Source organism: Poeciliopsis prolifica, unplaced genomic scaffold, assembly GCF_027474105.1.
Source record: "Poeciliopsis prolifica strain line A6 unplaced genomic scaffold, Auburn_PproV2 SCAFFOLD079, whole genome shotgun sequence".
Classification (NCBI taxonomy): Eukaryota; Metazoa; Chordata; class Actinopteri; order Cyprinodontiformes; family Poeciliidae; genus Poeciliopsis; species Poeciliopsis prolifica.
Genome location: NW_026562454.1, coordinates 450,965 through 464,684, shown reverse-complemented (window position 1 = coordinate 464,684; position 13,720 = coordinate 450,965). Strand labels below are relative to the sequence as shown.

Genomic DNA, 13,720 nt, shown 5'->3' with positions numbered 1-13,720 from the left:
AAACAAGCTTAAACATCAGCATCCTTTGCTTGTGGCCATCAACCTGCTGAGTCGTCCATCTTCTTGTGAAACCAGATCTGAACTTGTTCCAGTTAACCTGACTCCTGTCCACACTGAGAGGATTTCCTCGCCCATCTGCTGCTCCTCGTGTTGCTGCAGTCGTCTTTTAACGCTGCGCTGAGAGTCGGATGAGCTGAATGAATAAAACATGGCAGCCGAGGAGTCGGCCACATCATGCAGACATAACGCAGCGCTGAAATGCCTTCAATTATTCACCAGCTGGTCTCTGACAGAGACCCTGAAGGATTCCTCACAGGAAACAGAACCTGCACCCAGCAGCAGCAGCATGCCAGGAAAACATCCACTCAAAAATAAATCACATTTCACTAAAAACAGTCAAACGTCTTTTGATTTGTTTTGGGTTTGAACTTTGGTTTGGTGTAATGAAGTCTGTATTCCTCAGCCGTGAAAAACCAAAGTCACAACATGAACGATGGAAATTATGATAAAATTGGACTCAAGCTTTTAGCATTTTATCTGCTGCTTTGGCATTTTGTTGTAGTTTTCAGACTGAATACATTATGCAGAATTAAATCATTTTGGCTTGTTTTCCACACAGGTGTAAAATAACACATCTGAACTTGTTGCATAACAAATAAAATGCTTTAAGCTTCATCTAAATAAATAAAATATGTGTTTAAGTCTTATAATGTCAGTTTGGGCATTTATATCTGCTTAACCACTCGATCACTTGAATTTAATTGAACTGTTGAATTCAAGGTTCCTGCTGTCATTAAGCTAAACTTAGCATTTAGCTTAACCTCGTTTAGTAGCATATTACTTTAGCAACAATTTTTAGCTTTGTGATCTATTTGCTTAGGAAATGACATCAACAACAAAGTGAAAAAAAAACACAGAACATATGGAAAATATGCTTAAACTGCATATTTTCAAAATTAAAGTCATATAAACATTTTGTAAGTTTGGAAAGTTGGAAATTCAGTTCAATATTTTTAATTTAGCTTAGAAATACAGTAACCTAATGAACAAAAGATTCTCTTTGTCCAGTTCTAGCAACGGAGATGCATGTTTTTCAGTCTCTTTTGCGCCACAAACGAAACATTTGATTGGATAATTAAACAGTGTGAAACTGCAGAACGCTGCAAACAGCCTCACTGCATTTAACTGGCAGAGGAACCCAGATCACCATTCATTTTATAAAGATGAATTTTTACTTGTGTGCTGAACAAAAAAATCTGCAGGAGATTTTATGTTCCAGTTATTTATCCAGACTTCAAACAGATACAAGAAGTTGAAGGACTTATTTAACAAGAGAGCAGAATTTGCTGCAGTAAAGTCTAAAAAAAGCTGAACTCCAGCAGGAGGATTGATTTTTATGAGAAGCTATAAGAAGCGACGGACTCTGAATCCCATCTGTCCCTGGGAGGCGATTCGGAGCCGCCGTGACTCACCGGATCGTCCTGTACAGCAGAAGCAGCTTTTTCAATTACGGATCTGTCTTCTTCTCATCCAGATGATTAGTCAAATCCAGCGACCGGCGGCGCTTAAGTAGCTAAAGGGCAAACAGACGTCAAACCAATCTATTTTAGGATTCCCCTGGACAAACTGCAGCTTTTTCAGAGAAAATGTTTTCACATGTTGGAAGGGAAACAATCTGACAGGAACTGAATTAATAGTAATTAATGACTCAAAACAAGATTTGATATCTTCCTGAAAAGTTTGAAATTACTTGTAAGTTAGTTTTGTTTTTATTTAATGTGTAATTTAAGATATTTGCACCAGAAACTAGAGGAAAATACTTTGTGTTTTTACAGTGCAGATGGACTTTCATCAACTCATTAATATTAATAATAACAAAAATATTTTCACTAAAAGGTTTGAATGTTAGTTGCAACTAAAAGTCATCGATAAAGAGTTTATCTTTACAATAAAACCTTTTTTCAAAATAAACTGAATGTCATGATCTGTTTTCTTTTGGCCCAACAGTTTCTTCATGAAGCCACTGAACGTTTCAAAAAATCAACTAAAACAACATCATAAAGACACAAACTGCAACAAATCACATTAAAATAAATACATAATGTCAATATGAAAGACAATATGAATCCAGGAAGTAAAAGAGGATTTTACTTTTACTGTTGTAGACAAAAACAAAAACATAGTAAAAAACTTAATAAACCATCGTTGTGCTGGTTGTTGTTCTACTGAAGCAGCAAAACTTTCAATGAAAAATATACATGCAAAAAATACATGCAAAAAATAATACATGCAAACGCAACAGACTGGAGAAATAATTCATTTTCTCATTTCTTTAAAAATCATTTGAGCTGAACAGCAAAATTAAAGGAAATCTGTAGGTTCTGGTTCTGCAGGTTCTGTAGGTTCTAGTTCTGTAGGTTCTGGTTCTGTAGGTTCTGGTTCTGCAGGTTCTGTAGGTTCTAGTTCTGTAGGTTTTGTAGGTTCTGTAGGTTCTAGTTCTGTAGGTTCTGGTTCTGTAGGTTCTGTAGGTTCTAGTTCTGTAGGTTCTGGTTCTGTAGGTTCTGGTTCTGCAGGTTCTGTAGGTTCTAGTTCTGTAGGTTCTGGTTCTGTAGGTTCTGGTTCTGTAGGTTCTGGTTCTGTAGGTTCTGTAGGTTCTAGTTCTGTAGGTTCTGGTTCTGTAGGTTCTGGTTCTGCAGGTTCTGTAGGTTCTAGTTCTGTAGGTTCTGGTTCTGTAGGTTCTAGTTCTGTAGGTTCTGGTTCTGTAGGTTCTGGTTCTGTAGGTTCTGGTTCTGCAGGTTCTAGTTCTGTAGGTTAGTTCTGTAGGTTCTGGTTCTGTAGGTTCTGTAGGTTTTGTAGGTTCTGTAGGTTCTGGTTCTGGTTCTGGTTCTGCAGGTTCTGTAGGTTCTGATTCAACCTTAATTCTGAGGAGTTTCTGCTGTTTCTCACTGAAGGACCAACTGTCTGGTTTCATGATCTGTTCTGGATGTTTTAATTAATTTTAATTAATTTTAATTATATTAATTTCCCCTACAGATGTTACCTCAGAGCGCGCGCACATGCACGTTACTATGCGTGGCATGTTCTCGGGAGCGCGCATCCACACGTTTCTACCATACTGAAGAGAAGAACCGAACCGAACCGAACCGCAAATATCAAGGTGTGAGTCGCGTCCCCGCGCGGGTGCGCGCACCTGTGAGCGTGCGCGCACGCCACGTCGGCGCCGGTGCTGATGAAGGCTGGTCCTCCCTCCTCATCTTCTTCAGTTTCAGTACCGAGCTCCTTCACGCAGCATCTTCCTCCTCCTCTTCCTCCTCCGGTTGCGCTGCAGGTGGATGGAGGCTGGCGGCCGGAGGCGCATCATGCTCGGGCTCGGCCGCTGCTAGAGCTCGCTGCTCCTGGATGGGGATGCTTCTGGCTTTGTTCCTTCACATCAGCTGTTTCCTCACCGTCTGGCTGATATTCATGTTTCCAGACGTGAAGCCGCAGCGGTGAGTTTGGAGAGTTTCCTCGCAGCAGCAGGGCGTGTTTTACGCACAGCTCGGTTCTGGTTCCTGTTGGCTACAGATGCCAATGCTTCCTCCTCCTCTTCCTCTCGTTTCTTCATCATCCCGCTTCCCTCTGTCCTCCAGGCGCAGCGCTGAGGACCTGCCCGCGCCCCGGAGACCTCCTCCCGGATTGACCCGCGGCTGAGCGGGTGTCTGGTCCGGATCATGGCATGCTGCCCTCACCGGCCCTCCAGCACTGACCATGGGGCTCCGGTCCAGGACCGTCGCTAGCGGCTCCGAGGAGCAGAAGAAGACCTCCGGCGCTCCTCTTCCTCCTTCCGGGGACTTACTGGAGCAAAGCGGCGGCGGAGCGGCGGACAAAGATGGGGCCCTGCTGCTTGTGGGCCGGGAGGACGTCAAGCGGGGCGCTCAGGGCATCACCATCGGGCTGCTGGCCAGAACCCCCCTGAGCTGCAGCCGGCCGGCCAAGAGGAACAACATCCGCAGGAGGAAGATCCAGAACCAGATCTACGACACGCTAGAGCGGCCGAGAGGATGGGCCCTGCTCTACCACGCGTTCGTGTGAGTAAATCTGGGTCCGGGTTCAGGTCCGGGTTCGGGTCCGGGTCGGCTGAGAACCGCTGCTGGTTATGTTTGCTGATCATTTCTCTCCTCTGTTGGTTCTGAAGGGGAACCGGGCGGGTTCTGACCCAACAAACATGGACTGGGACGAGGGCCACTGAAAAGAACCTGAAAATGAATCCTGGTGAACTTTAGAGATCAAATTGTGGAAGAAAAGTATTTTCCAGTGGTTCTGGTTCTGGTTCTGGTTCTGGTCCCTGCAGGATGTTTTTCTGTGGTTGTTGGTTTTTCACCTGAAAACTCAGATTCTTTAATGATCTCAGGAAAAACTTGAACATTTTCACACTTTATAAACGTTCCGGGTTCAAAAGTCAAACATTGTAATTTACTGATTTTTGGGACCTTTTTAAAAAATTTCTGTTTATTTCTGAAAATAACTGAACAAAAGTCAAGAGTTGATTCCACTAAGATCAGAGTTACTGGTAACAGGTTGGATCTGACCGACTGGATCAACTGGATCAACTGGATCTGATCCGTTGTGCAGAAATCGTTTCCGTCTTGCTGCTTCATTTCTGGCGGTTCGGCTGGAAGTTCGGTTTTTTGGTTGTTGGATGAACATCAGATTCGCTCTGCAGAAATGGAAACAGCTGAACATGATCTGAAGCAGGACTGGTTCTGGACCAGTCTGGGCCGGTTTCCTGGGGTTTGGATCTCTGGTGGAGGGATTTTGGTTTTGCATGTCAGCGAGGCTTGAAATATGAATCTGACTGGAATAATCGCCATGGTGACCTGATCGTCGGTTTAATTAACATTTAGTTTACAAGATAAATAAGTTCAACGTTTCGGTTGGAGGCTAAATGTTTTGCTTGAAGACAAATTTAGTTTGTAGATAAAATATTTAACTTGCTTTCTGAATATTTAGTTTATGTTTTGAGCTTCAAGTGAAATATTTACAAAACAAACTCAAAGATCATTTTGAAGCAGGAACATTTATGGACGGATCAAAAACATGTTAAACGTGTTTTTCTTCTCTGATGACGAAGAAAAATCTTTATTAGAACAAAATGTATTTATTTTGGTGATGTTGAACTTTTTCAGATCATTTATTACCAAACTTTACCAAAGTATTATGGGATTTTCTGGATGATTTGCCTGTTTTTCAGAGCTGTTGACCTTTGACCCCCTTCAGAGAACGCGTCTCAGCGCTCTGGTCTCAGCGGTTTTTAAATGTCTGAGCGTTAATCTGATGTTGTTGTTGTCGAACGCATCAGTTTGACCCAAACTAGCAGGAAGCAGGAAGCAGGAAGCAGGAAGCTTCCTGGTCGGTTCGGCCCTCGTTTCTCCTTCACCAGAAAAATAAAACAGACTTAAATTTAGCTTTGATTTGATCTGTCAGAAACATTCGTTTAATCTTGATCATTTCTCCTGGAAGCTGGATCTGGGTTTGTGCTTCAGTTTGATGCCACATTAGTCTGATTTAGCTGCTGCTTTCCGTCTCTTTTCCTCTCATTCAGTTTTCAGCTCTGTGTTTGATCCAGGGTTGATGAATCTCTTCGGTTTCTTTTCTGCTCCCTGCAGCAGAAACCTGCTGTTTGCATCCTGAGCCTCTTGGCAGCAGCAGCCAGATTTTCCTTCTGCTGATGTCGGGTGGGAGTCCGTACAAGCTGACCTCATGTGTTGGTTCTTGTGTGAAATCCTCTCGCCTCCACAGGACGCGGCGGACGCGGCGCTCCTTTCGTTGTCCCTGTGATTTGATCTGCAGAAACAAACTCACCGGCTTATGGAGAAATCCTAAAAATACATCCAGATATTCACAGTTTTCTGAGGTTATTCATAAAATATGTTTTCCTAATTAAGGTGTAAAAAGCCATGATTCAGATGCATGCTACATACTTCCTTTTTCTGTCCTACTGGGAGGACTGGGAGCTGTGGTGGGTGGCGTCCCCAGCTCCAGTGGACTCACCAGTAATCTGAGGCTTCCTCAGGTTTAATGTGGGACTTTTTCAGTAAAAAGGAGGAAAAATCCTCCTCAGATTGGCTGTGAATCGTTGGTGAAGCAGGAAATAATCAGGGATTTTTTCCGTGTTGATGTGAAAATGAAAGTTTCCCTGAATGGAGGAAAACAGCAGAAAACGACACAGAAACCTCTGAAGACACTCAGAGCAACTTTCTCCTTCATGAAATGGAAACTGAAATGGATCCGTCAGATTTTAGGATTTCTGGAGTCATTTCTCCTGCTAGCGCTAGGCTAGCATGTTTGCTAAGGTACTATTTACCCAGAATGCCCTGGGCTGTAGTCCACTTCCTGCTTTTGGAGAGGACTCCAGTCCGCTTGGCGTTCACACATGAATTCAAACCAAACCAGATTTCACTTCAACCAACCCAGAGCGAGGTCGACTCGCCAACCGAACCGAACCGGACCGAACCGAACCGACCGAACCGAACGAACCGACCGAACCGAACTGGACCGAACCGGACCGAACTGGACCAAACCGGACCGAACCGAACCTAACTGAACCGGACCGAACCGAACCGGACCGAACCGAACCTAACCGAACCGGACCGAACCTTACCGAACCGGACCGAACCGGACCTTCTTGATAAATGGACCGGAGTCAGATGGAAGCGGACCGGAGTCGGACTGGAGTCGGACCGGAGTCAGATGGAAGCGGACCGGAGTCGGACTGAACATGGCTGGTGGGAAGTGACTCTAAATGATTGCCGATTGCATTTTTCAAGTTTTCTCGATGTTCTAGAAGAAAACGTCTCTTTAAAGGCGATGAGAGACTCGACCTTTGGATCCCGGTCCGTTCAGCAGAACCGGGTGTAAACCTGGACGGCCGGGGTCCCGGAGCCTCCAGCTGTCTGGGTTCAGTGAGGAACCGGACCAGATCATATTCAGGGACATTTTTGGAAAATCTGCTTTCAACAACAAAGTCTTCAGTTTTCAATGAAGGGCTTTAAAAACATTTGATCTGTGATCATGTGACTAGTTTTAACACGGTTAAAGTGAGTTTTATGCATTACTAAAAATAAACCAGCATGTTTATTCCTGCTTGTCTAATTACAGCAGTGAATCTGTAAATATAAAAAGTCTCAGTAAATTAAAAGAAATGACCCAAAACATGAGTTTTGTTCAACCAGCCAATAAAATGGGGACAAATATGAAACAACGTCAAGCTAAAGGTTTTTAATCGCCAACCTTACAGCTGTCTCAACATGTTTTCAGAGGGAAAAATCAGCTTTTTCTGCCGCTTCAGGATCAAACCTGTCAGGGAAAAACTTAGGATGAGATCAAAATGATTCTGCTGAGTCAGCGTTCCCCCAGTCAGAATATTAAAGTGGTTCTGTGAAACGAGTCGCTGCCGCTAACGAGCCGCTCGGCTTCCTGCTGCTCCAGTTTCATCCTGCTGACGCTGAAATCACAAAACCCTGAAAACTACAAACATGGCAGAAAGGAAACGCCGACATCAGCAGCAGCAAAACCAGTTTTTACTTCAAGATCTTTTATTTTCTGATTGTCACTTTGTGTCATTTTATGGTCAGTGGAAATTGGTCAAAGGTTTTCTGCTTTCAGCATTTTCATCTTTATCAGTAGCATTTGAATTTATTGCCGTAAAACCATCATTAATTTGATCTGACCAGTCCGAACTCTGCCCGGTAACTGCTGATGCGTCTTTTCCTGGTGAGCTGCTCAGATGGTAACTGGAGCCGGGATGGGATTCATCCAGCGTTTCATCCACAAGACTCTCTGCTGTCAGCCTGGTGGGTCTGGACGTCTGCAGGGGGTCAAAGGTCAGCAGCGATCTGCCACCAAAACTGATGATGCCCCGGATCTCCAGTTTTCCCTTCACTCCCTCTGCTTTCACACACACTGAGGCGCTCGCTCGGCCCGAGCCGGTTCTGCTCGCTCTCATCACGGCGTTGCCATGGAAACCGGTATTTGGGGACCAGAGTGAGGAGTTTGGTTCTGACCCGAAATGACCTCCTGCAGATCCAAACCGAATCCAGTCAAAGATTAAAAATATCAAACAGACGTTACAACGAGAAACGAACCGGCAGCAGAAACAGGAACTGATCTGACAGAACCTGGCCCAAACCGGGCCCAGAACCGGGCCCAGAACCGGGCCCAAACCGGGCCCAAACCGGGCCCAGAACCGGGCCCAGAACCGGGCCCAAACCGGGCCCAAACCGGGCCCAAACCGGGCCCAGAACCGGGCCCAAACCGGGCCCAGAACCCGATCCAGGTTGGAATCATTTCTGGACATTTTTTAAATCTGGTTGCAGATTTCTTCCTCCCTGCAGTTCATGTCTAACCTTCATCACAGCTTCATGTAAAATTGAGTTTTTCATCTTTTCATCAGGTTGTGATGATATTCTCTCATCAAAAACACCTGGAGAGTTGCCGTGATGTTTCTCATGTGTGTTTTTGAGAAATCCTTTAATTTCTTATCCTTTAACAACAAGTTAGCTGCGCAAACGCCTGGATGGACGAAGCTCCGCCTTCAGAGCGAAACTCCGCCTTCAGGGTGAAGCTCCGCCTTCAGGGCGAAACTCCGCCTTCAGGGTGAAGCTCCTCCTCTGAGCTGCAGTCAAACGTTTAGAGGAGCCGTGATGACTTCCTGGAGGCGGAGCTCCAGACAGAGCAGGAGGTTTTAAATTCAAGGTGCTACGAAGTGAATTTCTTGTAAGTCAGATTTCATATGTAGCATTTTCATAACAATTGACTTTGATTATGCCATGAAATGACAGCATGTTGTAAGCAATGAGCAGTGTGTGCAGCTTAAAGTGTGCATGCTAAAACAAATGCTATTGAGTCAAGCAACTGTTTAAAGCTAACAATAGCATCACCTTGTTAACTCTAAAGTTAGCATCAAGCTAACATTATAACGAGTCTGTTTAATAACTCATTAATGTTACAATGCTAAGAAAACATTTAGGACATTAAGCTAACATCTTAATGCTAAGACACTGTTAGCATGCTAATGGTAACATTTAAAGCTTTGTACAGATGATCTGAAGATCCCACAGCAGATTTGGGTTGCTAGTCAGATTTCGCTCCAGCGTTAGAAATGCCTGTATTTGGGTCTTATTTTTTAATTGATCAGAATTTCAGTGCCAAACAAACCAAAGAGTGAAACATTTTCCACCTCCTCGTGTTTCTGTGTGGAGTTTCCTTATCGCAGCTCGTTTCATCCCACTTCCCTCTCGGTTTTATACGCGTGTCATGTTGAAGTGCTGCGTGTGCATCATCTGTGGGCGCAGAGTGACTAATGGTTTCTCCTGCTGTCAGAAACGAGCCACTGAAGTGCCCTTGAGCAACTCATCCATGAGCAGCAGCTGAAAGCTGTAACAATGTCGGTTAGTCAAGCAGATTATTTTAACCTGGTCCAGTAGCTCGTGCCCTGACCGAGTGAATCGGTTTGTTTTCCCAGAGACTGAAATCAGATCTGAATAAAACAAAATTCATGTCAGTCTCTTTAACCCAATTCGGTCCGATGTCTAGAAAGTCCGGTTCGGAGGTGTGAATGTGTAACCGGACTCTGGAACGAACTCCCACAGCAGAGCTTTTGAACGTATTATTGCACAATTTGTTATTTAGGAAATAAATGTGCTGAAACACGGGAAATAAAAATAAATCTTGTTTTCGATAAAAGGTTTTGGCTCTAGGATGAGGTTTTTTTGGCCATATTGAAATTGATTTATTGGTTTATTTTACCTTTATTTCATCACACAAGTCACATGATCAACAACCGGATGTTACTACTGGGGAAGACGACAAAGAAGACGACAGGAAGTGGTTGGATGATGATGTTATTTCATGACTTATTGTGTGAACAAACCCATCTTCTGGGATTCTAGTTGCATTTCGTATTTAAAGAAAACGGCAGTCGTGTTTTTCCAACATTAGCAGAATATTGACAAAGTTTGGTTGGCTGGAAGAATCGGGTTGGATTGGTGGAAACGGGTCCAGTTGTTCTGCCGGCAGCAGCTGGAGGAGGAGGATGATGATTTCTCAACTTCTTCCTCTCCAGTGACTCGGATGGTTTACGACTGCAGAGATGCATGCTGGGAAGCGGGAGCTGGAGTTTTCAGAGACGTTACTCAGTTTTATTCTGCGTTGACCTCAGCGGAGGATTTTATGGAGCCGTTAAGACGTAATGAAGGGATGAAGGATGAAGCCGAGTGGGAATAAAACGTCCCGTTGGTCCTTCGGGTCTCACTGAGACACTGTCACACATTTCTCTTCCAGGACAATTTCTGGACGATTGTTTTTTATGCTTCAGGTTGTTTTCAGCCATTTTGTTTGTTTTCACTCGTTTTGATTTCAGTATTTTATTATTATTATTTCCTCGTCTCGGTGTTAATCTGGGCTCTTGTGTTTGGATGTTTGTTGTTTTTATCAGCTTGTGGTTATTTTTATGAATGACTTGAATGTAACAGACTGGAGTAAACATTAGGGTGATGGCAGAGAGGCTTTCCAGCCTTCATCTCCAAACGTTTGTGTGAATCGGTGGAAATCTGCAGTGAATTTGGTCTCAGTAAAGTTTTCATCGCCACTGAGGGAAGATTTAATAAATATTTTTAGCATATATATTTCCAATAAAACCTCTTTTATTAATTATGTTTGTCCATTTTACTTCCTGTCTGTAGAAAACTTTACAGTTAAATAAATGTAAATCTACCAAAGTTCAGAATAATTGTGTCTTTTGCTGCATCTGAAATAACTTATTTTTTGGTGTTTATATTTCCTAAATCCTGCTGTCGTGTTTTTTTGTTCTGTCCTTCTGGAACTGGGCCGACCCAGATTAGGCCGCTGAGACTTTGGCTGCTCCGTCAGGAGAAACCGACGTCCAGCATGAGATTCATGAAGGTGTAAAATCCACAGCCTGCAGCATTTTGTTGCATCTTAAAGATGATTTTGTTTTGGGGCAAACAAAAGCATCTTGAACTCTGCAGCTTGTGACCCGGATCGATGGTTCAGGTGGACCCAGAGGGATGCTCTTACTGGGAGGAAACCAGATCCACACCAGTAAAGGGAAACCCCCCTCCCTCCAATCCCACAATCCCACTGCAGCCGCTTCGCCCAAACCTCTGCATGTGTGTGTGGTGTGTGTGTGTGTGTGTGTGTGCGTGTGTGTGTGTGTGTGTGTGTGTGTGTGCTGCAGTGGGGGAACCAGCGGCAGCTGAATCTTTGCCGTCTGTAATTTCAGTCACTTTTTGGCAGCGTCCGTCTCCATCAGTCCCATAATGGGAAAAATTTATGCTTCCTGCTGTTTGTTCAACAATTCATAAAATGTTCTGCAATTTTCTGTTATTTCTGCCATTTTTAAATGAGTTAACATTAAAAGTCACAAAGCAAAAAAATTTTATATTAAATTTACTTCAGTGAATAAAAAAAACTTTTCAAAAAATGCAGTAAAATTATTTTTTAATTTTCTTAAATAATTGTGAAAACCAAGGACAACATCATCCCAACGTAAAACAAAATCTATAAATAAATAGATTGTAAATTAACATCTTTTAATACGAGAGCAAAACCAGAAAAGGTGAAAACAGATCAGGCTGAAAATCACCTCGAGTTTAATGAAGGAAAAACTAGAAACTCCCCACTGATTATTGATCTGCCTTCCTGATTATTGATCTGCCTTTCTGATTGGTGCGTAGGACAGCTGCAGCTCTGTGGAAGCGTTCAGTCTTTACATCCTCTCCACTTATCAGCTGTTGGCCTTTAAAACACCAGAACCAACTCGGACAGACGGATCCGGATTTATTCAAGATGAACATATTTATTGTTGATAAGTTTGTTTTATTTTCCTGAATGAAGGTTTCATGGTCAGTTTGAACCTTTAGCTTTTGCTCCTGTTATGATGTCATGTTGGACATTAACCTGATTTGTGTTCGTTTGGTTCTGAGACAGCAGCGGTTCTGTTCGGGTCGAGCGGCCCGGCAGTAAAAATCCAACTGATTACCTCATTAAAGTCAGTCTGGATTAGATCACTGCTGTTTGAACGTCTGAGTGTCTGCAGACCGAAGCAGAAACCGTCCATTCGATGACCGCATGTCAGTTTGGTCCAATCGGAACGCAGCGTCGCTCTTCAAGGAAGGAGGGAAGGAAGCAGGGAAGAAAGCAGGGAAGGAAGGAGGGAATGAAGGAAGGAGGAAGCTGCTTGTGGTTGTTTGTGTGGGAGCTTTGGATACAGTCTGTGTGGTAACAATGAATTTGCATTTAATTATCTGGTGCAGCTGTTTTCTCCTGTAGCTCAGCTTGTGTGTCGGCGCACATTAGTGGAGTAATTTCCCTGAGCGTGGGGTGTGTGTGTGTGTGTGTGTGTGTGTGTGTGTGTGTGTGTGTGCGTGTGCGTGTGTGTGCGTGTGCGTGTGTGTGTGTGTGTGTGCATGGTTGCTTGTCCTGTTTCTGTGTTGCCCTGCGACAGACCGGTGGCCTGTCCACAGTGACCAGCATGGGCTAGCAAGCTAACCCATGCTAACCCATGCTGACCCATGCTAACCCATGCTAACCCATGCTAACCCATGCTGACCCATGCTGACCCATGCTAACCCATGCTAACCCATGCTGACCCATGCTAACCCATGCTAACCCATGCTGACCCATGCTAACCCATGCTAACCCATGCTGACCCATGCTAACCCATGCTAACCCATGCTAACCCATGCTGACCCAACCCATCAGAACCAGTGCAGGTTTAATGCTGTGCTTCTGAAGTAAATATAAGTAAATATCTCCAGTTTTAGACTCTTCTGGGTGAAAAGCGCCAGCGGCCTTTCATACTCATAAAGTCCCTGAATATTAAAGATTAATGTTCTACTACGTCTCTGATCTGGACCCAAGTCTCGGTTCAGGCTCTGAGTGTTCGCAGCATCGGATTGCAGATCTGTGCTGCAGCTGACAGAGCACTTAGCTCCAGTGTGAACTCTGCTCATCATTTATTGATGCAGGGTTTTGCACCAGGAACCATTAGTTTGTGCCCTTCCTCCGCCGCCCCGGACCCTCCTGTCATAATGGAGCATCACTTCCAATCCGCCCCGGGTTCAGAAAGCGTCTCTGTTCCCTGAGTGTCGATGGCTGGGCCTGCAGTGATCGACTGCTTCAGTTCACTTTAGTTTTTGGCCAAAAACCCAACAGAATGAGGCTCTTTCTGCTTCTCATCCTGTTTTGGAAATATTTGAGTCAACAGAATCAGCTTCTCTTCTTAGTCGGACCGAAGAAGTAAGACAGGAAGTGATGCAGCATTGATTCGACTGAAACCGACTGAAACGGATCCACAATTTTACCTCTTTATAAAAACATTTTTTCTGTTAAAAGACCCATTTCTGTCTAAAACACAAGAAACGTGGAGAACTGATGAGTTCAAGCTTTTTCAACTTGATTCAGCAGAACCCTGGACATTTCCTGGGTCTCAGGAAACACGTTTCTATTAGACATCTAATTATACGTGTAGAAAATTACCGTTGAGATTCATTTTATGCAACAGAAACCTTAAATAATCGTCATCGCTCTCAGTTTAAAGTTTGAGCTTCTTGGTGTAAAATCTGCACCGGTGCATTCAGGTGTTTTTGTAAATCGGTTCTCATTATAAATTGTGATGAAGAAACATTTTCATGGCTGCTCTCACTCTGCGCCTCATTAC

The 13,720-nt window shown here is 43.9% G+C and overlaps 1 protein-coding gene across 1 annotated transcript in view; it reads left to right on the top strand.

Annotated features, from left to right (window-relative positions):
- The first annotated feature begins 3,260 nt into the window (after nucleotides 1-3,260).
- kcnq3 (potassium voltage-gated channel, KQT-like subfamily, member 3) overlaps nucleotides 3,261-13,720 on the top strand; it is a 45,714-nt gene continuing 35,254 nt past the window's right edge. The window contains 2 exon segments of the mRNA XM_055021839.1: nucleotides 3,261-3,488; nucleotides 3,630-4,067. Coding sequence (XP_054877814.1) covers nucleotides 3,748-4,067 — 320 coding nt within the window. The 5' untranslated portion in view covers nucleotides 3,261-3,488; nucleotides 3,630-3,747.